This window comes from Cebus imitator, unplaced genomic scaffold (assembly GCF_001604975.1).
Source record: "Cebus imitator isolate Cc_AM_T3 unplaced genomic scaffold, Cebus_imitator-1.0 Scaffold99, whole genome shotgun sequence".
In the NCBI taxonomy this organism is placed as follows: Eukaryota; Metazoa; Chordata; class Mammalia; order Primates; family Cebidae; genus Cebus; species Cebus imitator.
In genome coordinates this window covers 4,597,528-4,625,273 of record NW_016107414.1, presented here as the reverse complement: position 1 = coordinate 4,625,273, position 27,746 = coordinate 4,597,528, and the positions used below count along the sequence as shown (strand labels likewise).

General features: G+C 41.4%; 1 protein-coding gene across 5 annotated transcripts in view; it reads left to right on the top strand.

Moving 5' to 3' along the window:
* The window catches only part of ST3GAL5 (ST3 beta-galactoside alpha-2,3-sialyltransferase 5), a 50,018-nt gene extending 30,436 nt beyond the window's left edge, over positions 1-19,582 (top strand). For 2 of the 5 annotated variants that reach the window (XM_017536615.1, XM_017536616.2), the window contains 4 exons: positions 11,578-11,921; positions 13,196-13,382; positions 14,900-15,058; positions 18,336-19,582. In XM_017536615.1, the coding sequence (XP_017392104.1) occupies positions 11,578-11,921; positions 13,196-13,382; positions 14,900-15,058; positions 18,336-18,584 (939 nt within the window). In that variant the 3' untranslated portion in view covers positions 18,585-19,582. Of the gene's footprint in view, positions 1-9,170; positions 9,233-11,577; positions 11,922-13,195; positions 13,383-14,899; positions 15,059-18,335 lie in introns of those variants that run through there. The other 3 variants (XM_037741360.1, XM_037741361.1, XM_037741362.1) reach the window with 2 other exon arrangements.
* Positions 19,583-27,746: the final 8,164 nt, after the last annotated feature.

Here is a 27,746-nt window from a genome sequence, read left to right as displayed (position 1 = left end):
GCCTGGCCAGAAATTCTGTTAATATCACCTGTCCTTCCTGTGTTTTATTTTTAATTTTAATGAATTCACATTGCATTGCAAGATTTTTCTTTCAGCTTACATTTATGTTTCCAAATCAAGTGACATACCAAATACTAATTTCAGTAATGATTTTAGTGGCTAGATTATCCGATAACGTTTAGCCCAGGATGGAAGAAGAGATAACTTTAAACAAGGTAGCATGAGAGGAATAATAACTGACATGTGTGGATACTTTTTATGTATTATCTCATTTAGTCATTATGCCTAGGAGATATCCCAGGATCATCTCCATCTTACAGATGATGGCTTAGAAGGTTGAGCTGCTCACCCAAGTTCATGTCTAGTTTAGCTCGCTAGTTTAGTTAATGTAGTTTAGTGCTTCTGTGTGCCAGGAACTGTTGTAAAAGTGTATTACCAATATTAGCTCATTTAACTCTCATCACATTCCTGGGGATTTAAGTGCTACAATTATACCCATCTCACAGCTGGGGAAACTGAGGAGCAGGGAGATTTAGGGTCACCTGCGGCAGTGTGTGGTGCATGGTGAAGCCAGGGCTTGAAGTCAGTGGTGTGGTTTCAGAGTCTGAGCTCGTGACCACTCTGCTTTCTGCCTGGGTAAGGAGTGTCCACAGAGAGACCAAAGTTAAAAGCAGCATGGTGCAGAAAGGAAAGAGCTTAAATGTTTTACCTCGATTCAAATCTGTCAATTAGTAATGGTGAAACCCTAGGCAGGTGACTTGTTTTGAGTCCCAGTTTTCTCAGCTGTGAAAAGTAGAAGTTGAGTAAGATAATATATATAAAATTCCTTTCTTGGTCCTGATTTTTATTCATATGTTTCTACTTTAATTTGTACATCCTTTGAAATGCCTCCAATTTTTTAGTGGTATAGACAGGTATAAAGAAGTAAATGAGGAGCTCAATTAGTAAAGGCATAGCTTGGCTTCTGCAAAACCGTTGAGTCTTGGGGGTCTTGCTGGTTGCAGGGCCAGCCTTTCCGGCATAGGTGTCCTCAGGTGTCTGCTGGCTCATGTCATTTCATCAGCTTAACACATCTGCTTTGGTTGAGTGGGATGTCTCCAGTACCCTCTGCTCAGGTTTCCCTCTCCTCCGGGCCTGTCTGGCCTTGAAGACATACCCCCCTCTCTCCCCACCAACCCCCCAGTCCTTTACAATTCTAAGGCCCTTCACAGCTCTCTTGGCTCTCTTGGATAAAGGTTTTAGACATCCTGTCTCTGTTTTTGTCTCCTGAGAAAGTCTTTACATGATGACACTTGGTATGGCTTCCTGCTGGGCTGGGAACTCTTCCCTTTGTTTCTTTGCTGCCCTTCTCCACTTTCTCTTGCATCCTGTTTTTCCTGTCCATTACCATCTGACCAACTGTAAAGTGATTGTTCTAAAGTCTGAGGCAGTTGAGGAGAGAGGTGAGCTCTCCTGTACAAGGGCCAAGCATACCATTCCACAAGCACAGGGTGGAGAAGGTATATTTTAGTAATATTTTGGGGGAAATCAACTTAGTAGTTTTACTGTCCAGCCAGGGCCATCCATGTCAGCCTGTGCTGCCTGTGATCATTTTGAATTTAAGCCACATGGTCTGCTTGTCTCTGCTGTGGTCAGCCAAGTGCTCTGGTTGTTAGGCTGTTACTTGTTACGTCTTCCCCAAGAAATCTTAGTGATTTCTGAGAATGACCAGAGTAGAAACTCAAGATCACCTCCCACAGGAATCATGGAAGGGATAGAAACATCTATGTAGCTTTAAGGAGAGCCGACCTGGTGCAGGGCATGTGGTGGCCAGTGTCAGTGAGCCAAAGGTTCAGGCCGTGGAAGGATGGGCCAGTCCAGGCGGCCTTAACGGCAGGGCTCTGTATTAGGGGATACAGATGGCAGCCAAGCTCAAAGGAGAAAGGTTTGATAGCCCTGGGCATCCAAAGATGGGATAAACGGACCACCTTTGTGGTGACTCTAGAGGTCATTAAGAAAGACAGGGGTCTGGCCGGGCGTGGTGGTTTCACACCTGTAATCTCAGCACTTTGGGAGGCTGAGGTGGGCAGATCACTGAGGTCAGGAGTTTGAGACCAGCCTGGCCAACATGGTGAAACCCCGTCTCTACTAAAAATACAAAACTTAGCCGGGTGTGGTGGCAGGCGCCTGTAATCTCAGCTCTTCAGGAGCTGAGGCAGGAGAATCACTTGAACCTGGGAGGGGGAGGTTGCGGTGAGCTGATAGGGCGCCACTGCACTCCAGCCTAGGCAACAAGAGTGAAACTCCTTCTCAAAAAAACAAAACAAAACAAAAGCCAGCGGTCCTATAGGTAGAATTCAGGCATCAGACAGGGAGGGGCTCAGGGGTCTTTCTGATCCCTACCAGGACTGAGATATGTACTGTGGTTCTCTGCAATTTGCTAGTGTCTGACTGGAAAAATGGAGGCTGGTTTCATAACCTGGGGCTTTCCCTGTGCTGAATTCTGGGTAGAGTTGCCTCAACGGGAAGGCTGTCAAAGGACACCTGCATGCAGCCCTGCCAGTCCCCAACTCAGTGACTTTCAGACTGAACCTCACTGGTATTTCCAAGCTCCTCTGAAGCTTGCCAGATTGCATCGGTATTATCCTAATTCATGTGAGCCTCTCTTACTGCCATCTAAAGTATAAGTAACTTGAGAGTAGTGACTGTGTCTGTACAAATATGTGGTTCCTGGCATTCCAAGGAAAGACGTAGTGAGCCAGGGCTGCCTTTAGAGTCCCTGCTCTTCCCGCTGCCCTGGTTGTGTGTCTCCTCACCTGCCTTCCTGCATCCAGGCATGCCCCACTGTGGCTGGAGTAGTTGTATTCTACAATTTGAATCTAATGTGTTGCTTCCCTCCTTAAAACTCTTTGGTGCCTCTCCATTACCTTCAGGAAAATATCCAGACTCCTTAGTCTGGCCCATGAGACATTCATGACTTGGTTCCTGCTGATCTCTCCAGCCTCTTTGTGCCACCTCATTGTCCCAGCACTATGTACTTTAGGCATGCTCAGCCCCTCACAGGTCCTTGGGGAAAACTCTTCTTTCCTTTTGTCTCTCTTTTTTTTTTTTTTTTTTTTTTTTTTTGAGACAGAGTCTCACTCTGTCGCCCAGGCTGGAGTGCAGTGGCGCAATCTCAGCTCACGCAACCTTCGCCTCCTTGGTTCAAGTGATTCTCCTTCCTTAGCCTCCCAAGTAGCTGGGATTACAGGCATGTGCCACCATGCACAGCTAATTTTTGCATTTTTAGTGGAGATGGGATTTCGCCATGTTGGTCAGGCTGGTCTCGAACCTCTGACCTCAGGTAATCTGCCCACCTCAGCCTCCCAAAGTGCTAGGATTACAGGTGTAAGCCACCACACCTGACCTTTTTTCTTTTCTTTTGAATAGGGCCTCACTGTCACCTAGTCTGAAGTGCAATGGCCCAATCATTGCTCACTGCAGCCTCAACGTTTCAGGCTCAAGCAGTCCTCCCCGCTCAGCCTCCTGAGTAGCTAGGACTATAGCATACACCACCATACCTGCCATATATATATATATATAATTTTATATATATATATAAAAAAATTTTTTTTTTTTTGGTAGAGACTGGGTCTTACTATGTTTCCAAGGCTGGTCTCAAACTCCTGGACTCAAGTGACTCAAGTGATCCTCCTGCCTTGGCCTCCCAAATTGCTGGGATTATAGGCATGAGCCACCACACCCTGCTCTCAAAACATTTTTATTGAGGTATAATTAACATACCATATAGTTCACCCATTTAAAGCATACAGTACAGCCAGTCATGGTGGCTTCTGTCTGTAATCCCAGATTTTTGGGAGGCTGAAGCAGGAGGATCACTTGAGGCCAGGAGTTTGAGACAAGCCTAGGCAACATACCAAGACATCATCTCTACCAAAAATAAAAGCATTAGCTTTGTGTGGTGGCTCTCAACTGTAGTCCTGGCTACTCCAGAGACTAAGATGGAAGGATCGCTTGAGCCCAGGAGTTTGAGGCTACAGTGAGCTATAATCATGCCACTGCACTCCAGCCCATACAACAGAACAGAATAAGACACTAAGAAAAAGAAAGGGATATAGTGCAGTGGTTTTGTGCAATAAACTATGGTTTTAGTGGTTTACAGAATTCTGCAACCATCACCATGACGCAAGTTTAGAAGGTTTTTAAAAGAAACTCCACATCCATTAGCAGTCACTCCCTATTTCCCCCTCCCACGAGTTCTAGGCAACCACGAATCTACTTTCTTTCTCTATAGATTTGCCTATTATGGACATTTCATATAAATGGAGTCATCCATTTCATGGTCTCTTGTGACTGGATTCTTTCACTTAGAATAATGTTTCAATGTATACCCATGTTGTAGCATGTATCAGCACTTTATTATTATTTCTGGATAATATTTCATTGTATGGATATACCGCATTTTGTTTATCCATTCATTAGGACCTTTGGGTTGTCTCCACTTGTGGTTATTATGAATAATGTTGCTGTGAACGTGTGTATGTGTTTGTGTACCTGTTTTCAGTTCTTTTATGTATATACCAGGAATACAGTTGCTGGGTCAGATGGTAACTATGTTTTGCTTTTTGAGGATCTGCCAAGCTTTTTTCGAAATGGTTGCATGATTTTACATTCTTGTGAGTAATGTACCAGAGTTTCAGTCTCTCCACATCTTCATCAACATTTGTTATTGTCTTTCCTTTTTTACTACTGCCATCCTAAAAGACGTCGTGTAATATCTCATTGTGTTTTTGATTTGTTGTTCCCTGATAGCTAATGATGCTGAGCATCTTTTCCATGTGCTCACTGAGCATTTGTATGTCTTCTTTGGAGGAATGCCTGTTCAGATCCCTTTCCCATTTTTAGTTGGGTTATTTGACTCTTTATTCTTGAATTGTAAGAGTTCTGTTTTCTGGATACTAGTCCCCTATATCTGGTATGTGATTTTCAAGTATTTTCTCCACCCTCTAAGTTGACTTTTCACTTTCTTGTTATTGACATTTTTAGCACAAAAGTCTTTAATGCTGATGAAACCAAATTTACCTATTTTTCCTTTGGTCATTTGTGCTTCTTGTGTCATATCTAAGAAACCATTGCTTAGTCCTAAGTTTTCTTCTCATGTTTTTATAACGTATTCCCTCTTACATTTAAGTCTTTGATCCATTTTGCATTAACTTTTGTATATGATATATTAATCCATTTTCGCTACCTATAAAGACATACCTGAGACTGGGCAATTTACAAAAGAGGTTTAATTGCACTTACAACTCCACGTGGCGGGGGAAGCCTCCCAATCATGGTGGAAGGCAAGGAGGAGCAAGTCAGTCACGTCTTACGTGAATAGCAGCCAGTAAAAGCGAGAAACTGTGTGGGGAAACTCCCATTTTTAAAACCATCAGATCTCATGAGACCCATTCACTATCACACAAAGAGCATGGGAAGGACCCACCCATGATTCAATCATCTACCACTGGGTCTCTTCTACAACATGTGGGCATTTCAAGATGAGATTTGGGTGAGGACACAGAGCCAAACCTTATCAGTGTGAGGTCAGGGTCCAGGGTCATTCTTTTGCACGTGGTTCTCCAGTCATCTCAGCACCATTTGTTGAAAAGAACTTCCCTGTGTTTGCTGCATTCTTTCTTTCTTTGCTGCCTTGAGCCTTTCCCTGCCCTTCACCCTTCTGTTACTCATGTTTTAAGTCAAATCTCAGCTTGGAGTTGCCCCTTCTAAGAGGCTAACCCTGATCATTCCTCTCTGTGTGTGAGGGAGCCCCTTCGTGCATTAATTCTGATGTTTATCATTGTAGGATTTCAGCTGTTCTTCTTCCCCACTTGTCTTCCAGGCCAGCTCTTGGGAGACAGGGGTTGCATGCTTAATGTTTTACATTAGTTAATAGGCACTTATGTATATTAGACTTTGTGGGGAGGGGGAGATAGCGCTTGAATCACAGAGCAATCTTCCATTATCTATGAACTCTAGACTGTACAGAAAATCCAGCTCTAACATGTAATTCTTTGAGTACATTCAATAATGCACCTTAGTTTTAATGTGAGCAACAGGACTGATAGTACCGTTCAACCCTAAGCATCCACTGGTAGACAGGGAAAACCCCAGTACCCACTCCCTGCTTCTTCTCCCTGAACCATGGAATGTAAGTCCTTTCATTAGGCTACCGGGCCAATTTTTAGACCTCAGTTCATGGCTGGACCAATAGCAACCTTCACAGATGCCAGAGCCCTGCCTTGATGGACTTCAGTGAGGATTCCTGACCAATCACTGACAAGGGGGGTGGGAGGACCTCTGATGGAGAAGTCATCCTCCCTGGTCCCACACCTGCCTGGAGAAGGAGCCAAAGCCACCTAAGCAAAACTGGGCAGCATCCCACAGTGTCCATCTACCATGTCACCCCAGCGCTGAGCAATTTCTAAAAGGTGACTTTTTTCTATCATTTAAAAAACACCAAAAATTCAAGTAATACAGAAACAAATTCAGGGGAAAATCCCTTATAATTTTTCATAGGGAAAGAGGAAGGAATGGGGGCAGTTATGTAGTCAAACATGTTTGTAAAACTCCGTGAGTTTGAAATTAGTAAAATACAAAGTGAAAGCCTGCTGTAACTATGGTGGAATTGAGGGTGTCTTATTCTGTTACTAGAGAATTTTTTTTAAAGTAGGTTTTTAACATTTTTGACCTTGTTAAAATGCTCCACTTTTCAAAAATGGTCCTGACAGGATGTCCCGCTTCCTTCCACGCAGAAAAAAGGTGGTTTGTGCAGAAGTGCAGACTTCAGAAGGCTTTGCACATGAGAGGAACAGCAAGAGTTGCCTATCACGGAGGATTTGGGGTGGAGGGATCACAGGATATGGGACGGAAAATGAGACAGGGCCAGATAGTGGAAGGCTTTGAATGCTACACTAACCATGAAGCAGCTCCTTAATTTGATACCTAGTTGTGTGCTGTTGAAGCAAGAACAGAGTGAAGGATGTGGCCCATGTGGCCCTCGTGTTCTGAGTGGCTGTGAGATGGAGTATGGTGTGAGCTCTCTACGAAGAAAACCAGGCAGTCAGTGGAGATTTGATCTGGACAAATTTGAATTCTCATGGATGTAGATTGGCAGAAGGCCTCAGAGCCGTAAGAGTGGGGCCCTATTAGCTCTGTTGGTTCCACTTAGCAACTCACAGCGTGAGTGGGACCCTGCTGGCCCTGCTAGACTGTTAGCGTTGTCTGTTAGCATTGTCTGGTGGCACTGGTCCCGGCCTGCATTACTGCAGCAGAGGAAGTGTGGCCGTGGCAGTTGTGGGTTTTGTATTTTCTATTTAAATATGTCCCTTAATGTGCCAGTTGTTAAAAAGTGTGGTTCAGATGTGAAATTGCACTTAAAAGAAGTTTGAGGAGAGATAAGGGCACGTTGATGTCCGTTTCAGTTTGGGCTATGTGTAGCAGCATTTTGAACTCGGCCCTTTGTCCTCGCTGAGAGCTAAAGGCCACTTACCACCCTGCGGACGGCATTGCATGCAGTTAATTATGGCCAAATGGACTCTACGTAAGAGTAAATCTACGTAAGATTTACTCCTTTGAAGCCTATTGTTTGATAAGTATTAATAAATGTATGCAGCCACACCTCTGTTACCACAGTCTCGCTTTAGCACATTCCCATGGCCCAAGCCAGTTCCCTGGAGCCCCTCTGCAGTCAGTCCCCACCCTCATCCCTCAGCCCCAGGCTGCCACCACCTGGTTGAGTTTATACTGTAGTGTTCTTTCTGTGACTTGGTTATTTAATTTTTTTTCTGCTTTTAACTGGGTAAAAGTTATAACTTAAATGTGAGTAAAATATGTCAATAACTTGACCCTCAGTTACCGTCCTTGTGTGATATCATACAAGTCTCCACACATGCCAGGCACTGGGCAAAATGCTTTGGGCATCAGAGCAACCTGGGAGGAAGAGCCAGCACTGGAGTTTACAGGTGTGGGAAATGAAAGCTCTACAGGGAACTGATGCCTCCAGATCACGTGATCCCACATCTCCTTAACTCCAGACATGAGTTTTCTTTCAATCTGAATGTTCTACCCTGTTCTGGATTAAATAATAATAATAATAATAAGTGCAATAGAACATTGCCTTTTACTATGAATTATGCTGCTTGTATTTCTAAGGGTTTTCCTCAAAATTTCAGAGTGGAAATGAAAGTGGGGATTTTGCTGAGGAAAATTGCTCTGTTTTTAATACCCTTCTGTGAATTTCACATGGTGTTTTTCCTGACACATTGCCACAGCATTAACAATTGGCACTACCAGATTATCTACTTAGTCTTAATCGTGGGCAACCTGCAGGCTCAGCCCAGAAGATGTTAAGAACTGAAACCTTTGTTTTTGTCCCTGGATTTGAAACGAGTGGGAGTTCGTGTATTTTACAAGAAAGTCGTCAGCTCCTGGCTGCCCAGGGAGCCTCATCTGGATGAATGCCATCCGGGCCCCAGCTGCCTGAGGCCTTCCTGGGAGCTCTGGCGTCACCTGCAGGGGAAGACGGCCTAGTCACACTGCCTGCTCTTCCTCGCAGCTCCTGAAGGTGGGGCGCTCCCCTTGAGTCATTTTCTTCTGAGCTGTAAGCCACAGGCAAGCAGTGGAGAGGGAGGAGAGCAGCTGAGACAAGTGTCGGTTCAACTCATTTAAAGATGTGGGACAAGCTCTAAGAAGTCCCCAAGACAATGATATCTGGTTGTGTGCCGTTGAAGCAAGAACAGAAACCATCCAGAGTGGAGGACATGGCCTGTGTGGTCCTTGTGTTCTGAGTGGCTATGAGATGGAGTTCGGTGCGAGCTCTATGAGATGGAGTTCGGTGCGAGCTCTCTACAAAGAAAGCCCTGTCTCCAGGCAGGCAGTGGAGAGTTGTTAAACGAGCTGAAACAAAAGAGGAGGAGGAATTGCTGTGGCTTTAGCTGTTGCCAGCGGCATGTAAAACACTCGCTCAGGATTTACTTACCTCGTCCGCTGTCAGGCGCAAGGAGGGGTCACAGTAAGAAGGAGACTATGAGACATGTGCCCTGCCCACAGTATAGAAAATTAAGTTGGAAGCCTGAAATTGACCTCTAGGTCAGAATGGAAGTGGAATGAAATTTTACTCCTTTCTAGATGAAGCTTCTGAAGACGAGACCTGGCAGCCCCACGAGCGTGCAGCTCGCTCACGCACCTCTTTCTAGTCCTGTGGCCATCGGTGAGCTTCTCCAGGTCCCTCTTGCCACTTCTCAGATGTTCCTTTCTGTTGTAGGAGATTTGTAAAACCATACGCTTAGGATATGATTCTCAGTGGAGAATTAGACCTTTAGGTCTCTAAAAATTGCCATTCATGACCTTCAGGCCTAAGGTTTAGAGATGAATGTGCAGTGTGGATACCTGCTCTGTGTGTCCTGCCTCCCCCAGCTTGGCATTAAGCACCAGAGCATCGCTTGCTGGAGGCCTGGCCAGAGGTGAGCCTCTCCATTTGCTGGCTAGGGGGCTCTGGGTCATGGCAGATTCCTTGCTTGGCTTTCCCATGGATTCCTCATGAAGATGCCAATCTGTATTTAAACGTTCGTTCTCAGTGGTGGTGTTTGTGTGTGCTGATTTCTGTCAGAAGAAGCTGTTGTTTTAGGAGCCAGGGAAGGACTCAGCCCAGATTGCTGTGCTAGCTGAGACCTCTTACAAAGTGAAGATACTAATGACTGTCTTTTAAGGTGCCATAGTGTCATGAGAGTAAACGGAGGCAGTAGTTATGCATGGTGTCTGTAGCAGCGTTTCTGAGGCTCCAAAAATACCAGTTCCTTTTTCAGAAATTGGGCCAGATCCTTGGGATATAGACAGTGATATCATTGGTGCCAACAATTTGGCAAAGCTATAATATGTTAACTGTTTCTGCCGTAATAGGATAGATGCATTCCTTAAAAAAATGTATGAAGCAAAAATTAGAAAATAAAAATAACAAGGCCTTGAGGAAAAACATAGGTGGGGTCAAACATTTAAACCTATACCACAGTAATAATCCTCATAATGATACTGACAAAGTTGAAAAGATATATTAAATTCCTAATAATAAATATCCCAGTAAATACAGGATCTCACACACACACCGTCTGCCTGCAAGAAGGCAGTGAATAGGAAGGGTAACTCAGGGCCAAGACTGCTAAATATGGAGACAAGGACAAAAAAGCACAAAGATTAGGGAGAACTACCTGACAGGGATTCTGAGAAGCATTTGTCCAGCTGAGCCGAGAGGAAGACTGGGGTGAATGGACACATGTACCATATTCCCCCAAGGTTGTGTTTGGGGTTTGTTTGTTTTCTGAGACGGCGTCTCCATCTGTCACCCAGGCTGGAGTACAGTGGCACAATCATGACTCACTGAAGTCTCAACATCCCAGGTCGAGGATCACTTGATACTCCTGCCTCAGACTCCCATGTAGCTGGGGCCACAGGTGCATACCACCACACCAGGCCTATTTTTAAAAATTTTTTGGCAGAGTTGGGATCTCACTATGTTGCCCAGGCTGGCCTCGAACCCCTGAGCTCAAGTGATGCTCTCACCTTGACCTCCTAAAGTGCTGAGATAATAGGTGTAAGCCACCATGCCCGCCTTTCCTCTGAGGTTTGTTGCTTTCAGCTGGGCTAATGAACTTGGGATTTAGCAGCAGCTCCTGGCTGAGACAAAACATTAAAATGTGTATGAAAACGCAGACTGGGAAAATGCCTTGAAACCAATGCAATTTCTATGTTAAGGGGACATTGTTCCCTGATTCTATTTAAGGTAACTTGCATTCTAGGCTGCGTGAAGCTCTGTACCTCAACTGATAAATAAGCCTGTTCGTCATCCTGCTAGATGAGAACCTGACATATGAAACCTTTTTTTTAATCATGGTAAAAAAAAAAAAAAAAAACCATAAAATTTACCATCATAATTATTTTTAAATGTACAATTTGGCAGTGTTAAGTATATTTACACTCTTGTGAAACAAATTTCTAGAACACTTTCATCTTGTAAAACCAAAACTCTGTACTCATTAAATAGCTTCCCTTTTCCCTCTCTCCTTGACCCTGGTAACCACCATTCTTTCCTGTTTTTATGAATGTGACTACTTTAGATACCTCATATAAGTCAGGTCATATAGTATTTGTCTCTTTGTGACTGTCTTTGCTTAGCACAGCGTCCTCAAAGTTTAACCATGTTGTAGCATGTATCAGAATGTTAATGAAACATGAAGTCTTAAACACCCTAAAGTACATTTTTTACCCCAAATGTATTTGAACAGTGTTAGGCCAGGGGTGGGAGGTGGGAGTCCTTCTTGTTTTGCCTGTGCAATGAAATGAATACCCTGCTATGTTTATCTCCTTGTCATGTGATTCTCCCAGGCTGTTTCTTCAAGTTTCTAAGTCTAGCTTAACTTGAAAATGCAAATGTTCTTTGTTAAAAGACAGTAATCGACACAGGAGCTACATCAGATATCATAGAACAAATTGTCATCTAGAAGAGTACATTTTAAATGCAGGAGAGTTTTTATAGCCCAGATTGCTGTGATTTCATTCCAGAGAGCTCAGAAATACGCCCAGCAAGTCTTGCAGAAGGAATGTCGACCCAAGTTTGCCAAGATGTCAATGGCACTGTTATTTGAGCACAGGTATAGCATGGACTTGCTCCCTTTTGTGCGGAAGGCCCCCAAAGCGAGTGAAGCTGAGTCCAAGTACGATCCTCCTTTTGGGTTCCGAAAGTTCTCCAGTAAAGTCCAGACCCTCTTGGAACTATTGCCAGAGCACGACCTCCCTGAACACTTGAAAGTCAAGACCTGTCGGCGCTGTGTGGTTATCGGAAGCGGAGGAATACTACACGGATTAGAACTGGGCCACACCCTGAACCAGTTCGATGTTGTGATAAGGTACATTGCTTTTATTTATTTGTTTGCTTATTGTTTTTATTTTATTTTTTGAGGCAGGGTCTCACTCCTGTCATCCAGACTGGAGTACAGTGGTGTGATCTCGGCTCACTGCAGCCTCAACTTCCCAGGCTCAGGAGATCCCCCACCACAGCCCCTCCAGTAGCTAGGACCCCAGGCCACACACATTGCAGCTAATTTTTTATATTTTTAGTATAGATGGGGTTTCTCCGAGTTGCCCAAACTGCGGTACATTGCTTTTAAAACCAACTGTTCTCTCCTAGAACTCAGTGCACTGCTCTTGGTCAGTGCGGCTCCAGGAACAGTGAGGGATACAGGAAGCTCTTCACAGTCCCTGCCATGAAGAGACTTACTGTTTGAGAAGTTGAAACAAAAACACAAAATGGTTGGATGCTCCAAGCGGTCATATTGACCCTAAGTTGAAGGAGCATGCTGCAGGCTGCAGCCAGTGGCTGAACCTTGTCAGAGGAAGTGAGGTTTGGAAGGTGGGTAGGTTCAAGTAAACCAGCAAAGGACCCAGGCAGGGGCAAGAAGAGGACACAGCAGGAGACTTGAGTCGGTGAGGGGCCTGGCTTCTAGAGAAGGGGCTGGGGCCAGTGAGTCCTGGAAGCCAGTGCTGGCTGGGACATGGAAGGCACACAGAGAAGTTCAGACTCACCATGATAGCCAGTAGGCAGTCATCCTGGATTCTTTTTTCGGTTTCACTGTTTAAAAATTGATTTCTGGCCAGGTGCAGTGGCTCGTGCTTATAATCCCAGCACTTGCCAAGGCAGGAGGATCACTTGAACTCAGGAGGTTGAGTCCGGCCTGGGCAACATAGAGACAACTTGTCTCTACAAAAAAATCAAAAAGTCAGCCGGGCATAGTGGACTAGATTTTCCCTTCTGATTCCTTTTTTGAAATTCTGGCAAGAACTAATATCTGAGCACAATGGGAAATTTCTAAGGAAATTTTACTGGTACCTAGAGAAAGTCCCAAATGTAATATGCTTAGATTGAGTAAAAATAGTAGAGCTAGATGAAATTGCTTGACATTCAAGAATTAGATACAAATGTTCAGTCAGGGACTAAAGGCTGCATTCCTTGAACTCCTAGAAAGACGGAGCTGGGAGGGGCCATGAGACTGCTGGGAATACTCATTCCTAGTCTGAAGAGAATGAAGAAAATGTGGAGGACATGACATGGATAATGTCTGGTACGCAAAGATGGTTGATGGCTTGTTTTGTCAGGATGTCTTTGTCCTTTTTATTTAAATAGGTTAAACAGTGCACCAGTTGAGGGTTATTCAGAACACGTTGGAAATAAAACTACCATAAGGATGACTTATCCAGAGGGTGCACCGCTGTCTGACCTTGAATATTATTCCAATGACTTGTTCGTTGCTGTTTTATTTAAAAGTGTTGATTTCAACTGGCTTCAAGCAATGGTAAAAAATGAAACCCTGGTAAGCACTAGAACTTCTATTAAATGTTCCTTAGTAAAAAGTGAAGGAGACTCAGTTGTAATTATAACCTTTTATTTTTACACATACACAGTGGAGTGCATAGTTTCATGTTGTCTTTCAAATGGTAATCACTCTCTTTGTAGAAACCCCTCAGCAATTCTTTCTTTTTTCTTTTCTTTTTTTGAGAGGGAGTCTCACTCTGTTGCCCAGGCTGGAGTGCAGTGGTGTAATCTTGGCTCACTGTAACCTCCACATCCCAGGTTCAAGCGATTCTCCCACCTCAGCCTCCTGAGTAGTTGGGATTACAGGCACCTGTCACCATGCCTGGCTAATTTTTATATTTTTAGTAGAGACGGGGTTTCACCATGTTGACCAGGCTGATCTTGAACACCTGACCTCAGGAGATCCACCTGCCTCAGCCTCCCAAAGTGCTGGGATTACAGGCGTGAGCCACCACCCAGCCACCCCTCAGCAAATTTGCTGCAAATTGCTTTTAGAACCTAATTAAGAGTCACATGAAAATGGTGATCATTGCTTAATGGTAATATCCAGATTGTGACCAAAATTGCTGTTACTGAGGTTGTTCACTTACCTGGTTCTCCATACATGGGCTTGCATAGCTTTTGGCATAGTTCCAGATATTAGATTTACTTAGATGAATATAAGCCTTTTTGAGGATATTGAAAAGAATATAAGATTGTTAAGAAATACTCCTAAAGAGCTTCTCCAAAAGTGCTTTAGTCAGTGCTTCCCTTGTTGAAATAAATTCATAACATTCCAGAAAGGCAGCTATGGAGGAGATGGCCCTCCCTTGGTCATATTCTTTTTGTCTTTATTGATCACATTACTTTATAGTCCAACACATTATATTCAAATACGTTTCAGAGGTCAACTGTTGAGGACTGTGTGCACATTTATAGACATATGCACAAACTAGCTGTCTGTGAAACTAATGGGATGTATTAGACTTTTCACACGAACTCCATGTGATGAAGAATTTGTATTTCCAAAGCTGATTCTATACCAGTCATCATGGTCTTCTGGATTTTTCTGTTGGGTAGAAGTTCCAGTTGGAAGATGAATCATATATGAAATGATTTCAGTCAGTTGCCAAGAGACTTCATGGGACTAGGAAATAGAGTAAATGGGAGAGGATGCAAGGTGAGGGCAGTCACAGCACTTAATAGCCTTTTTGCTTGGGCTGTTTGCTTGGGCTTCCCTGGACAAAATGGTAGCTTTAGAGCCATTGAGGAATGTTTACCTCAAACAAATACGAGCTGTTCTACTGTTTCTCTCTTTGTCCAGTGCTGCCTTTGGGAAGTGGTTATTTTAGAGTTACTTTTTTGAGTTGAAGGGCTGGATTTGCATAGATTTTGCAATCTACAGGAGTAGGTTGCTGCAGAAGGCAGTGCACAGGGCCACATGGGGTCATGCCCACGGCCTTGGCCTGATGAATGGGAATGCTTTCTCCCCTCCCCTGGAAGGGTGACTAACGACTACTTGCTTGCTTTCCTTAGCCATTTTGGGTGCGACTTTTCTTTTGGAAGCAGGTGGCAGAAAAAATTCCACTACAGCCAAAACATTTCAGGATTTTGAATCCGGTTATCATCAAAGAGACTGCCTTTGACATCCTTCAGTACTCAGAGCCTCAGTCAAGGTTCTGGGGCCGAGATAAGGTATTTTTGTTGCTACTCAAAGTTAATTGTTCTCTGTTTGAGGGGAGATGTTTACAAATTTCACTTTGGCTCAACTGTATACCCAAAAGCATCTCCAGTGGAGAAACCCAGCCTTTGATTAGATGCTCCATGTGTGCTTACCACTGTGCACTTGGCCGCAGGGCTCCTCATTGTTTAATTGGCCTTCTCTCCAGTGACTCTTCCGTTTAGTGTAGGTACCCCATTAACAGTTACATCACTGAGATACTATGTAAGGTATTCTTACTCCAGGACTCCATATAACTGCAGGACACTGAAAGGCACTTTCGTGATCTGAAAAGTCATTTACATTTTATTTTTTAATTTTTTTCAATTAAAAAAATCTGTGTCTCAGAGAAAAGTCATATTTACATTTGTAGGTGATAGTTATAAAAGTCAATTCTCAAGAACAGTGTTTTTCAGTTAATGCCTGGGTCTCATCTTAGGCATTCTGATTTAATTGGTTTGTATTTTAAGATTTTCTAAATTCCCTGGATGATTTTTATTTTGCAGCCTAATTTGGGAACTTTGTGCTCTAAGCTATTTATTGCAGTAGAGATTCTTTACCTGCAATTAGCAAGTGCTGCCACCAGGGGGAGCGGGGGTGCGCATGCCTTTGTTACTTGCGGCTTCTTGATCTAAATAACTTGACCTGTGTCTTTAAAACTTAAGACCTGTGTGGAAATTATCACATATACAACGAGAGTAAACACTGTCAGAATACAAAGAGCTCTTATTAAATCAAAAAGAAAAATATGAACCAGTGGAAAATGGGCAAAGAATAGGAATAGATATTTCACAAAAGAATGAAAATAGCCAAAGAATACATGGAAAAATGTTCAGCTTTACCAATAATCAAATAAAAGCAAATTAGAGCCACAGTAGCATTTTTGCCCACTTTCTTAGCAAAGACTTAAAAGTTTGATAATATCCTTGTTTGGCAGGAATGTGGATAGAATGATCAGTTGGTACTTTTCCTGGAGGCTATTTTGGCAATATTAAACCATTTTAAATATGAATAACCTCTGACCCACCAGTTTTACATTAAAAATGTTATTACAAGGAAATTAGAGAAATTTGCAAAGATGGATATTCTAGGATATATACTATAGCGTTAACAGCAGAGGACTAAAAACAGCCAAGTGTTCGTCATTATGGGATTGTTTAAACAAATTATTATAAAGTCAATTCAATATTGTGATAGGAAAACACCTCCACTGTATATTAAGGAGAAAATCAAGATATAAAACACTTGAAAAATAAATGTATGTGTTTAGTATAAAAGCCTGGAAAAAGACACCAACCTGTGAAGAATGCCCTTCTTCAGAGGGGAAGTCTGTAGAAGGCTTCTGCTTTCTGTTTTATAATGTGTCTATTAGTTGAATTCAATGTTTGCCTATTTTTATAATTGATAACATGGCGTTTTTCTTTTGGATAAAAACGTAAAAGAGGACTTCTGATCTAAAATTGCAGTGTCAGAACTCATGTATATGTCCTTCCAGCAGATGAAGAAGCCTGTTGAGCAATAGGAGGTGTGGTCTCAGAGGGCATGCTATAGAGATAACATGCTTTGGGGAGTTTTTCATCGTTTTTTAGTTCTCTCCATATATCACTCCAATGACAGTTGAATATACACACTCCTTCCACAAACATTGAGTATTCCCTGTGTGCCAGGCTGGTCACTGGGGGTACAGGGTTGGAGAAGACAGAACAATGCCTAGAGCCCTGGCTAAACAGGAGTAAAATATCCTTTGTGTTAATTTCCCTTGGTTTCTATTTCCAAGCTTGCAGAATGGCTGTTGAGTTTCTTTTTAACAAATGAGGTTGGCTTTGAGAGGTACCAAGGAGCAGGAGGCAGGTTTTAACAAATGATGGCTTCAGGAGATGTTCCTAATCCCACCTGAATTGGTGAATTCCGAGGGTCCACTGTGGTTCCCATTTACAAAAAAGGAGAGTTATATTTATGGCAGCTACAAGCTCAACTAAGATGAATGAAAAGGGAGCCACTTTTGCACATGAAAAGCGAAAGGATGCTAATATGGAGTATTAGTAGATTGGTGTCAGCTGTCGAGGAGGCCTAGTGAGCTGCAGGACCTCCTGTATTCCTCCCTGTCCTGTGTACTGTCTTTGCCCAAGACTGGCATGGAGATCCAGAAAGCACAGTGCCAGATTTGCATGTTCCAGGAGGTATGACAAGATGCCAGACATGAGGAGGGAGTGGGGACACATCAGAATCTAGAAAGGTTTAGACATAGGGCATTCTAGGCCAAAGTCAGTAGTATACATTTTTAAAGGAACAAATATGAAAGTCTTTTATTCGGGACAAAAATTTACTTGCAGCTGGGCATGGTGGCTCATGCCTGTAATCTCAGCACTTTGAGAGGCCAAGAAGGGAGAATCACTTGAGCCCAGGAGTTTGACACCAGCCTGAGCAACATGGTGAAATCTTATCTCTACAAAAAATACAAAAATTAGCCAGGCCATGGTGGTGCATGCCTGTAGTCCCATCTACTCAGGAGGCTGAGGTGGGAGGATCACTTGAGCCTGGGAAGGTCGAGGCTGCAGTGAGCCGTGATTGCACCACTGCACCCCAACCTGGGTGACAGTGCGAGACAGACCCTGTCTCAAAAACAAAAAAGTTTACTTGCCCAAACCGAGGGTGGGAAGAAACTGGTTTAGCAGCTCAACATGGGGAAATGGCCCGGAAAATGCTATTTGCCAGCAAAGCTAATGGGGCCCTTAAGGTAGGCTGTAGCTGCAGGTGGTGTGAACGCAGTCTTCTGCAGTGAGAACGGAGAATCCTCTGTTCTCAGGAAGGGAAGGGCTCTAGAAACCATGCCCTGGGAAGGACTGTAGAAGGTCCTGTGGCCACCTATCCCAGAGCAGACCTCATAGACATTTGTCACTTGGAAGTGGGAAGTAGGCCTTTTTTTTTTTTTTAATGATTCTGGGCATCACATATAGGACCAGTGGGGTAGACATTTTAGAAAGTATACCTTTTAACTTTTTGTAAGAATTGTTAGACTGCCTCGAAAGTGTGTGAATATCACAGACCATGTTTTAGAGTCTAGATTCCTGACTTAAATGGGGACTTGGACTCTAAAGTTGCTGATGTATAAAATTATGTGATGTAGACATTGCAGCCCCGGTATAGCTTTCATGACTCTGATAGCATCTGTAATATTGACAAAATGGTGAATTGTGCTAAAACTTTTTTTTTTTTTTTTTTTTTTTTTTTTTGGTCTTTTCCCTTTCTCAGAACGTCCCCACAATCGGTGTCATTGCTGTCGTCTTAGCCACACATCTGTGTGATGAAGTCAGTTTGGCAGGTTTTGGATATGACCTCAATCAACCCAGAACACCTTTGCACTACTTTGACAATCAGTGCATGGCTGCCATGAACTTTCAGACCATGCATAATGTGACAACGGAAACCAAGTTCCTGTTAAAGCTGGTCAAAGAGGGAGTGGTGAAAGATCTCAGCGGAGGCATCCATTGTGAATTCTGAACACACAAAACCTCAGTTGAAAATGTAACTCTGAACTCTGAGGGCTGTTTTTAATAGCCTTCTTGATGTATTTCATCCTGCAAATACTTTGAAGTGCAGCTGGTGTTTTTAACTTTTAATTTAAAAACACAAAAAGATTTTAGCTGTTCCCACTTTTTTTTTCTATTTATTTCAGGTCAGTGTTTGTTTTTGCACAGCATTTTGTATGTTAAATTTTAAGAACTGAATTGGAAAGACTTCTCAAAGAGAATTGTTTGTAACGATGTGCTGATTTTTAAGAAAGTAATTTAATTTGTAGAAATTCTGTTCGTTTATACTGCACAGTGAATGCAGGTAACTAATTGGAAGGAGAGGGTAGGTCACTCTTTTGATGATGGCCTTGAGCCTCATTCTGGTTCCCTGCTGTGGCTGCGCTGCTTGGGGTGATCCATGGAGGATCCACTTTCAGGATGATATGTTCCGTAGCTATGCTGCTGATACGGGGTCCGTGATGCAGCAGTGTGAGGCCTGGGCTGGTCGGAGGAGGTCACAGCCCTCTCTGTTGGTCTGCCCTCTGCAGAAAGACTCAAGAACCAACCATGGAAGCTGTCCTGTAAGTCCCTTGTGGGGAAGGGACATGGAATCTGTGTCCTCTGACAACTGTGAAGCCACCCTGGGCTGTAGAAACCACAGTCTTCCCAGCAATTATGACAACTCTTGAATTTCTTGGGTTTTTTTTTTTTTTTTACTGCCCTTTCAAAGCACTTAAGTGTTAGATGTAACGTGTTCCAGTGTCTGTCTGAGGTGGCTTTAAAAAGCAGAACAAAACCTTTGTTATCCAGAGTCATGGGAGAGTACACCCTTTCTAGGAATAATCATGTTTTGGGAAACTGAAATAAAATCCTCCCAGTATTATAAATTGCATACTTTTAAAAAAGAACATTTTTTGAATGCCTACCTGGCAGTGTATACCAGGCAATGTGCCAGTTTAAAAAGAATAAAAACTTTTGAGGAGCTCTTGTAGTCTGGTTAATTTCAGTGCTTATGTCTATGAGCCTACCCAAAATGTCCTTCTTGGATGCTGCTGCTAGGTGGAGATCTCTCTGTGGATCCCAGTAGTGAGGGACAGAGAATTAAGGTCCCTTGTCCTGCAAGCTGCTTGAGCCCAGACAACTGTGAACCCTTCTGGAAAGATGCTAGGTGTCAGTGGCTTCCTCCTCAAGGAAGGGCTGGCCCTAGCTTCTGTCTCTTAACAGCATTAGCCTCTGATATCAGAAGATCTGCTGCTATTCTGTTCCCAGCCTGCCCCAGACTCGGCTGCCTTCATCACTGTTCTCCACTCTGTGGCTGCTGTTGTCACTAATGCCACCTCCCTCCACTCTCCCTTCCTGCAACTGCTTGTGCAGCCCCAGTGCAACCTGGACCCCTAGCCCATTCCAGCGTCTTCCCATCTCCGTCCTCCTCGGCATATGCAGGGCCAGGAGTCAGGTCACAGCATTCAAAGCAGAGTCCCTTCAATCTCCAGGGATCTGGGATCCTGCTCAGAGTGGCCAGCAGAGCAAAAGTTGTATTTCTCTGGTTTTGTGTCTTGACAAATATTTTTGTATGAATTTTACTTTCTATTCTGTAAGCTATGGCTTCTTTAAGAGAAAATGTTTTAAGATTATCACCCATCAAATGACAGTTTTGAAAATTGAGACTCTGGAAGATGGTCCACAGCTCCCTTGGGGCTCAGGTGGAGCTGGGTTTACACCACACAGCCCCATCCCCACATCCCTCAGGGTCTAATTGAAGAAACCCGAACCTCCTCAGGCAACATTCTTAATGCTGTGAGCAACGCCTTGCTGGTGTGAGGAGACTTGCTCACCTGCTTCTCAAGGCTGCTGGGATGTGTGGTACTCAAAGCTTGCACTTGGTCATCTTGTTGCAACTCTCAGACCCGCTCCTGGCCCCACCCCTCCTCCCCTCAAGACCCTTCTTGCATCCTTAGGTTGCTTTGCTCATGGCCCTCAACTTTTACTTACTCAGGCGGTAAGTAGGGATCCTAAAAAGGCATATTTTTGTAGACCTTTTATGAAGTCCACCAGCCAACAAGAGTTGGCCGTAGGTCATTCTCAAGAACTTTTAACACTCTGCATTCTTTTGTTGGAAGTTTCATTTTCACTTCAGAGCTGCACCCCGTTACCCCCCAACCCCCCACACACTTCTGAAAACGGACCTTCACTAGGTGCCTCTGGGTGCTCTAAGTTTGAGCTCCAGTAACAGAATTCACTGTCACGCCTAACAGCTTGGTATTGCATGCTAGACCTGCATGCACACCCTCCGACATAAATGAAATCATTTGTTCTGAGACAGCTTAGGAAGCCCTACACATGTTCTGTATTTTAACATACTTCTAGAATTTTGAGCTGCAGATAATTTCGGTTTTAGGGATTTTTTTCATTATTTTAATTTTTGATTGACACATAATGATGTACATATTTTGAGGGTCCATGTGATAATTTAATACATTCATGTAATTATAAGGAACAAATCTGTGTAATCGGGATATCTATCACATTAAATATTTGTCTTTATGGTAGAAACAATTCTAGTGATTTTGAAATACACAGTAGATTATTGTAAATTATAGGGATTCTACTGACTTATCAAATACTAGGTCTTATTTCTTCTATCAAACTGTATATTTGTACCTATTAATCAACCTCTCTTCATTTCTCCCTACCCTTCTTGGCCCCTGGTAACCACCAATCTACTCTCTATCTTCATGAGATCCACTTTGTTAGCTCCCACATAGGAATGAGAACGTGTGATATTTGTCTTTCTGTGTTTGGTTTATTTCACTTAACATCACCTCCAGTTCCATCTATCTTGCTGCAAATAGCAAGATTTCAACTTTTTATGGTGGAATAATACTCCATTGCATATATATACCACATTTTATTTATCCAGTCACCCATTGATGGACCCTTAGGTTGATTTCATATTTTGGCTATGTGAATAGTGCTGCAATAAACATGGGAGTGTAGATATCCCTTCAACATGTTGATTCTTATATTTTGGATATTGATATGGTTTGGCTCTGTGTCCCCACCCAAATCTCAACTTGTACTCCTATAATTCCCATGTATTGTGGGAGGGCCCTGTGGGAGATAATTTGAATTATGGGGGCAGTCTCCCTCATACTATTCCCATGGTAGTGAATAAATCTCACAAGATCTGATGGTTTTATCAGGGGTTTCCGCTTTTACATCCTCATTTTCTCTTGCTACAGCCATGTAAGTGCCTTTTGCCTCCCGCCATGATTCTGAGGTCTCCCCAGCCATGTGAAACTATGAGACCAATTAAACCTCTTTTTGTTCCCAGTCATGGATATGTGTTTATCAGCAGCATGAAAACGGATTAATACAGATATATAACCAGTAGTGGAATGGCTGGATCAAATGGTAATTCTATTTTTAGTTTTCTGAGGAACTTCTATACAATACTCCATAGTGGTTGTACTAATTTATGTTCCCACCAACAATGCACAAGGGTTCCCTTTCTCTACATCCTTGCCACCATTTACTATTCCCTGTCTTTCTTATAAAAGCAATTTTAACTGGGTGAGATTATATTGTTGATTTGTATTCTCTGATTATTAATAATATTAAGCATTTTATCATATACCTCTATGTCTTTTTTTTTTTTTTTTTTTTAAAGACAGGGTTTCACCGTGTTGGTCAGGTTTTTCTTGAACTCCCGACCTTTTTTTTTTTTTTTTTTTTTTTTTTTTTTTTTAAGAAATGCCTCTTCAGATCTTTTGCCCGTTTTAAAATGAGATTGTTTTTTTCTTTTGAGTTGAACTCCTTATATAGTTTGGTTATTAACCCCTCATCAGATGGATAATTCTCAAATATCTTCTCACATTCTGTGGATTGTCTCTTGTTGTTTCCTTTGCTGCACAGAATCTTTTTAGCTTGATAATTCCATTGTAATGTAATGAAAATTCCGTTGTAATTTCATTCATTTATTTTTTCTTTGGTTGCCTACACTTTTGAGGTCTTACACAAAATATTTTTGCCCAGACATACGTCCTGGATTGTTTCCCTAATGTTTTAATGTAGTTTCATAGTTTTAGGTCTTAGATTTAAATCTTTAATCCATTTGCTTTGGTTTTTGTATATGGTGAGAGATAGGCGTTTAGTTTTATTCTTCTGCATGTAATTATCCAGTTTTCCCAGCACCATTTACTGAAGAGACTCCCCTTTCCCCACTGTATGTTCCTGGTGCCTTTGTCAAAAATGAGTTGGCTATAAATGCATGTATTTATATCTGGGTCTGGGTTCTCTATTCTGTTTCATTGGTCTATATGTCTTTTTATGCCAGTACCATGATGTTTTGGTTGCTATAATTTTGTAGTATATTTTCAAGTCAGGTAGTGTGATGCCTCTAGCTTTGTTCTTTTTGCTTATGATTGCTTTGGGTATTTGGGGTCTTTTGTGGTTCCATGTCAATTTTGAAATTATTTTTTCTATTTCTGTGAAGAATGCCATTGGGTCCTTGAGCATGGAACATCTTTCCATTTTTTGGTGCTCTCTTCAGCTTCTTACATCAGTTTTTAATAGTTGTCCTTATATAGATCTTTCACATCTTTGGTTACATTGATTCCTAGATATTTTGTATTCTTTGTAGCTATTGTAAATAAAATTGATTTCTTGATTTCTTTTTCAAATTGTTTGCTCTTGGCAGATGTAAATGCTATTGATTTTTGTATATTGATTTTATATGCTGAACATTTACTGAATTCACTTAGCAGTTTCAACAGTTATTTGGTGGAGTCTTTAGGTTTTCCTAAGTGTAATATCATGTCTTCTGCCAACAAAGCCAATTTAAATTTCTTTCTTTCCAATTTAGATGCCCTTTATTTCTTTATCTTGCCTTATTGCCCTGAAACTTCCAGTAGTATGTTGAATAAAAGTAGTGAAAGTGGCCATCTTTGTCTGGTTCCAGATTTTAAAGAAAAGGCTCTCAGTTTTTCCCTATCAGTATGATGTTAGCTGAGTTTTTCATCCATAGTCTTTATTATTTCGAAGTATGGTTTCTTCTACACCTAGTTTGTTGAAGGGTTTTTTTTTTATCATAAAGTCATGTTTAATTTTATTGAATGCTTTTTCAGCAGCTATTGAAATAATTTGTTCTTGTTCTTGGTTCTCTTAATGTGATATATTGTGTTTATTGATTTGTATGTTGAACCATCCTTGCATCCCTAGAATGAATCCTACTTGATCATGATGAATTATCTTTTTAATATGTTGTTGAATTCCATTTGCTAGTATTCTGTTGAGTATTTTTGCATCTATGTTCATCAGTGATTATGGGCCTACAGTTTTCTTTTTTGGTTGTGTCTTTGGTTTGGTATCAGGGTAATGCAAGCCTCATAGAATGAGTTTGGAAATATTCCCTTCTCTTCAATTCTTACGAAGCATTTGTATTGGTCATCATTTTTCTTTAAATGTTTGGTAGAATTCAGCAATAAAGCCATCAGGTCCTAGACTTTTCTTTAATGGGAGACATTTTATTATGACTTCAATCTCATTATTCATTATTGGTTTGTTGAAATTTTCTATTTCTTCATGGTTTCAATCTTGGTAGGTTGTACGTGTCCAGGAATTTACCCATTTATTCTAGGTTTTGCAACTTGTTGGCATGTAGTTATTCATAGTAGCCTCTAATGATTCTTGTATGTCTGTGGTGTCAGTTATTATGTCTCTTGTTTCATTTATAATTTTATTTATTTGAGTTTTCTCTCTTTTCTTAATTTAGCTAAAGGTTTGTCAATTTTGTTAATATCTGCAAAAAATATATTTTCATTTCATTGATTTTCTGTATTTTTTAGTCTCCATTTATTTCTGCTCTGAACTTTATTATATCTTTTTTTCTAATTTTGAGTTTGGTTTGTTCTTGCTTTTCTACTTTCTTGAGGTATATCATTAGGTTCTTTATTTGAAGTCTTTCTACTTTTTCGGTACAGGCATTTATTGCTATAAAATTCCCTCTTAGTGCTGTTTTTGTTGTATTCTACACATTTTGGTATGTCATTTTCCATTTTCATTTGTTTCCAGAAATTTAAAAAATTTTCTTAATTTCCTCATTGACCCTAAGTCATTCAGGAGTGTGTTAATTTCTATGTGTTTGTGTATTTCCCAAGGCTCCTCTTGTTATTGATTTCTAGTTTTATTCCATTGTGGTCAGAAAATATACTTGATATGATTTATACTTTTTTGCATTTGTTGAGACTTGTTTTGTGGCCTAACATGCAGTCTGTTTTGGAGAATGTTCCATGTGCCGATGAAGAAAATGTATATTCTGTAGCAGTTGGGTGAAATGTTCTGTGTCAGTTAGGCCTAATTTGGTCTAGTGTGTAGTTTATCTCCAATGTATCTTGATTTTCTGTCTGGATGACCTGTCCATTACTGGCAGTAGAGTGCTGAAGTCTCCTACTATTATTGTATTGCAGTCTATCTCTCCCTTTAGATCGATTCATGTTTGCATTATATACTTGGGAGCTCTGTTGTCGGATACATAGGTATTTATACTTATTTCCTTTGGGTACATAGATATTTAAACTTATTTCCTCTTGCTGAATTACCTCTTTGTCTCTTTCTGCAGTCTTTGATCTGTAGTCTGTTTTATCTGATATAAGTAAAGCTACTGATTCCTGCCGTTTTTTTTTTTTTTTTTTTTTGGTTTCCAATTATACAGAATATTTTTCCATCCCTTCATGTTAGAAGTGAAATGGTTTTCTTGTAGGCAGCATATAGTCAGGTCTTATTTCTTTATCCATTTAGCCATTCTATGTCTTTTAATTGGAGAATTGAGTCCATTTAAATTCGGTGTTTTTGTTGATAGGTAAGTACTTACTACTGCCATTTTGTTGCTTGTTTTCTGGCTGTTCTGTAACTCCTCTCTTCCTTTCTTACTGTCTTCCTTTGTGGTTAAGTAATTTTCTCTGATACTATGTGTTAATGCATTGCTTTTTATTTTTAGTGAATCTATTATAGGTTTTTGCATTGTGGTTACCATCGGGCTTACAAAAAAAATCTTGTGGATATAACAAGTTATTTTAAAGAGATAGTAACTTAGATCACACAGAAAATACTAGAAACAAAGAAAAATGTAAAAACAAAAACAAAATCAAAAAAATCTCCTGAGAGGCCGAGGCGGGCGGATCACCTGAGGTTGGGAGTTCAAGACTAGCCTGACCAACATGGGGAAACCCTTATATAATGAAAAAAAAAATTTTTTTTTTAAATCTCTACACTTTAACTTCATTCTCCCCACATTTTGGCTTTATGTTATCTCAATTTATATATCTTTATATTCCATATCTCTTAACGGATTGCTATAACTATTATTATTTTTGATTGATTTGTATTCGTGGCTTTATACTAGATATATTTCTATACTATACTTATGATGTGGATTATATACCATAATTACAATATTAAAGTAATACTGGGCTTGTCCATGTATTTAACTTTACCAGTGGGTTTTAAACCTTTAAATATTTTCTTTTTTCGCATCAGTGGGTTTTTCTTTTCTTTCCTTTTTTTTTTTTGTTCCAGAGACAGGGTCTCACTATGTGTCCAGGCTGGATTCAAACTCCTGGATTCAAGTGATCCTCCCACCTCAGCCTCCCTAGTAGCTAGGACTACAGGTGTGCACCACTGTGCCCAGTAGCAGTTGGTTTTAAACTAGCATCTAAGGGATGCTAGGAATTTGCTGGTGCCCCATGGAGTCCTGGGGCCAAGAGTTTGAGAGTTTATGTGCTGAGTATCAGCCATCACTGAAACCAGACCAGTTCTTCTATTGGATTTACCCAGCAGGCCTTGATGTAAAAATTCAGTGAACACAAGGTTCCACAACTGTTTAAAAGCTAGAAAAACATCATTCTAATGCATAGTATAAATAAATGAATAAAGAAGCTGGCTAGAATTTCTCTAGTAACATATAAGCTTCAGATTCCCCAATGGCAGAGAAAGAGAATTTACTAGGCTAACATAGCTTAATAAAAACACTCCTTACAAATCTATAACTCTCTGTGCCCTCGTTCTACGCTAACAGATCACTTCAGGTCTCTATTCTAGTGTCCTCAGGAGACCAAGTCATGGGCATACATACGCCAAATCTAACTCAATTGTTATGTACAACCATGAAAGCACCTCACTGCAATCTGGCTTATATCCCTTTCACGGCTCTGAAGCCGCGGTCACAAACGGTCACTTGCAGACATTTTTGGGTCCTTTATCTTATCTGATTTCTGCAAGACTTCATTCTACCAGTATTAACAGAGTGTCTACTGTGTACCAGGCATTGTTCTAGGGGCTTAAGATACATGTGAATGAACAGCAATGTTCCCCTTCTTAAAACATTGACTCCCTCCTTAAAGCACTCCCTTCCCCTTGGTGCCTAGAATTTCAAACTCTCATTTCCCACTTAAAAGTCTGATCACTTTTTTTCAGCCTTCTTGTAAGTTTCTTACTCTGTGGCATCCTCTTCCACTCACTCCATATACTCTCCTTACTTACTTTATAGATAGCTGTAAGTAGTAAAGGAGACAACGTAAATAGGCTGAAAGCTACAACACTCAATAAATACTGTTATGCTGCATTCTAATGGTCTATTTTTCTGGTACCCCTGTTAGATCATAAGATTTCTGAGTGTTTATTGTAACATTCTGAGTACCTAGTACATTAAGACATAGTAGGCATTCAATAAATATTTGTTGAATGAATGAATGAAAATTCAAATGAAGATCAGTTTGTGACACAATGGATGTGACAGTCCCCTTAACCAGACAACTAGGGTGTGACATGATGAGTATAAGATTTTATTTTATTTGAGATAGGGTTTTGCTCTGTCACCTAGGCTGGAATGCAGTGGCACAATCTCAGCTCGCTGCAGCCTTGAACTCCCAAGCTCAAGTAATCCTCTTGCATCCTCCACTCCACCCCAGTAGCTGGGACTATAGGCAGATGCCACCACATCCAGCTAATTTGGTATTTTTTGCGGAGATGGGGTTTCGCTATATTGCCCAGGGTGGTCTCGAACTCCTGAGCTCAATCGACCCACCTTGGCCTCCCAAAGTGCTGGGATTACAGGCATAAGTCACCACTCCCAGCCAAGTCAAAGATATTTAAC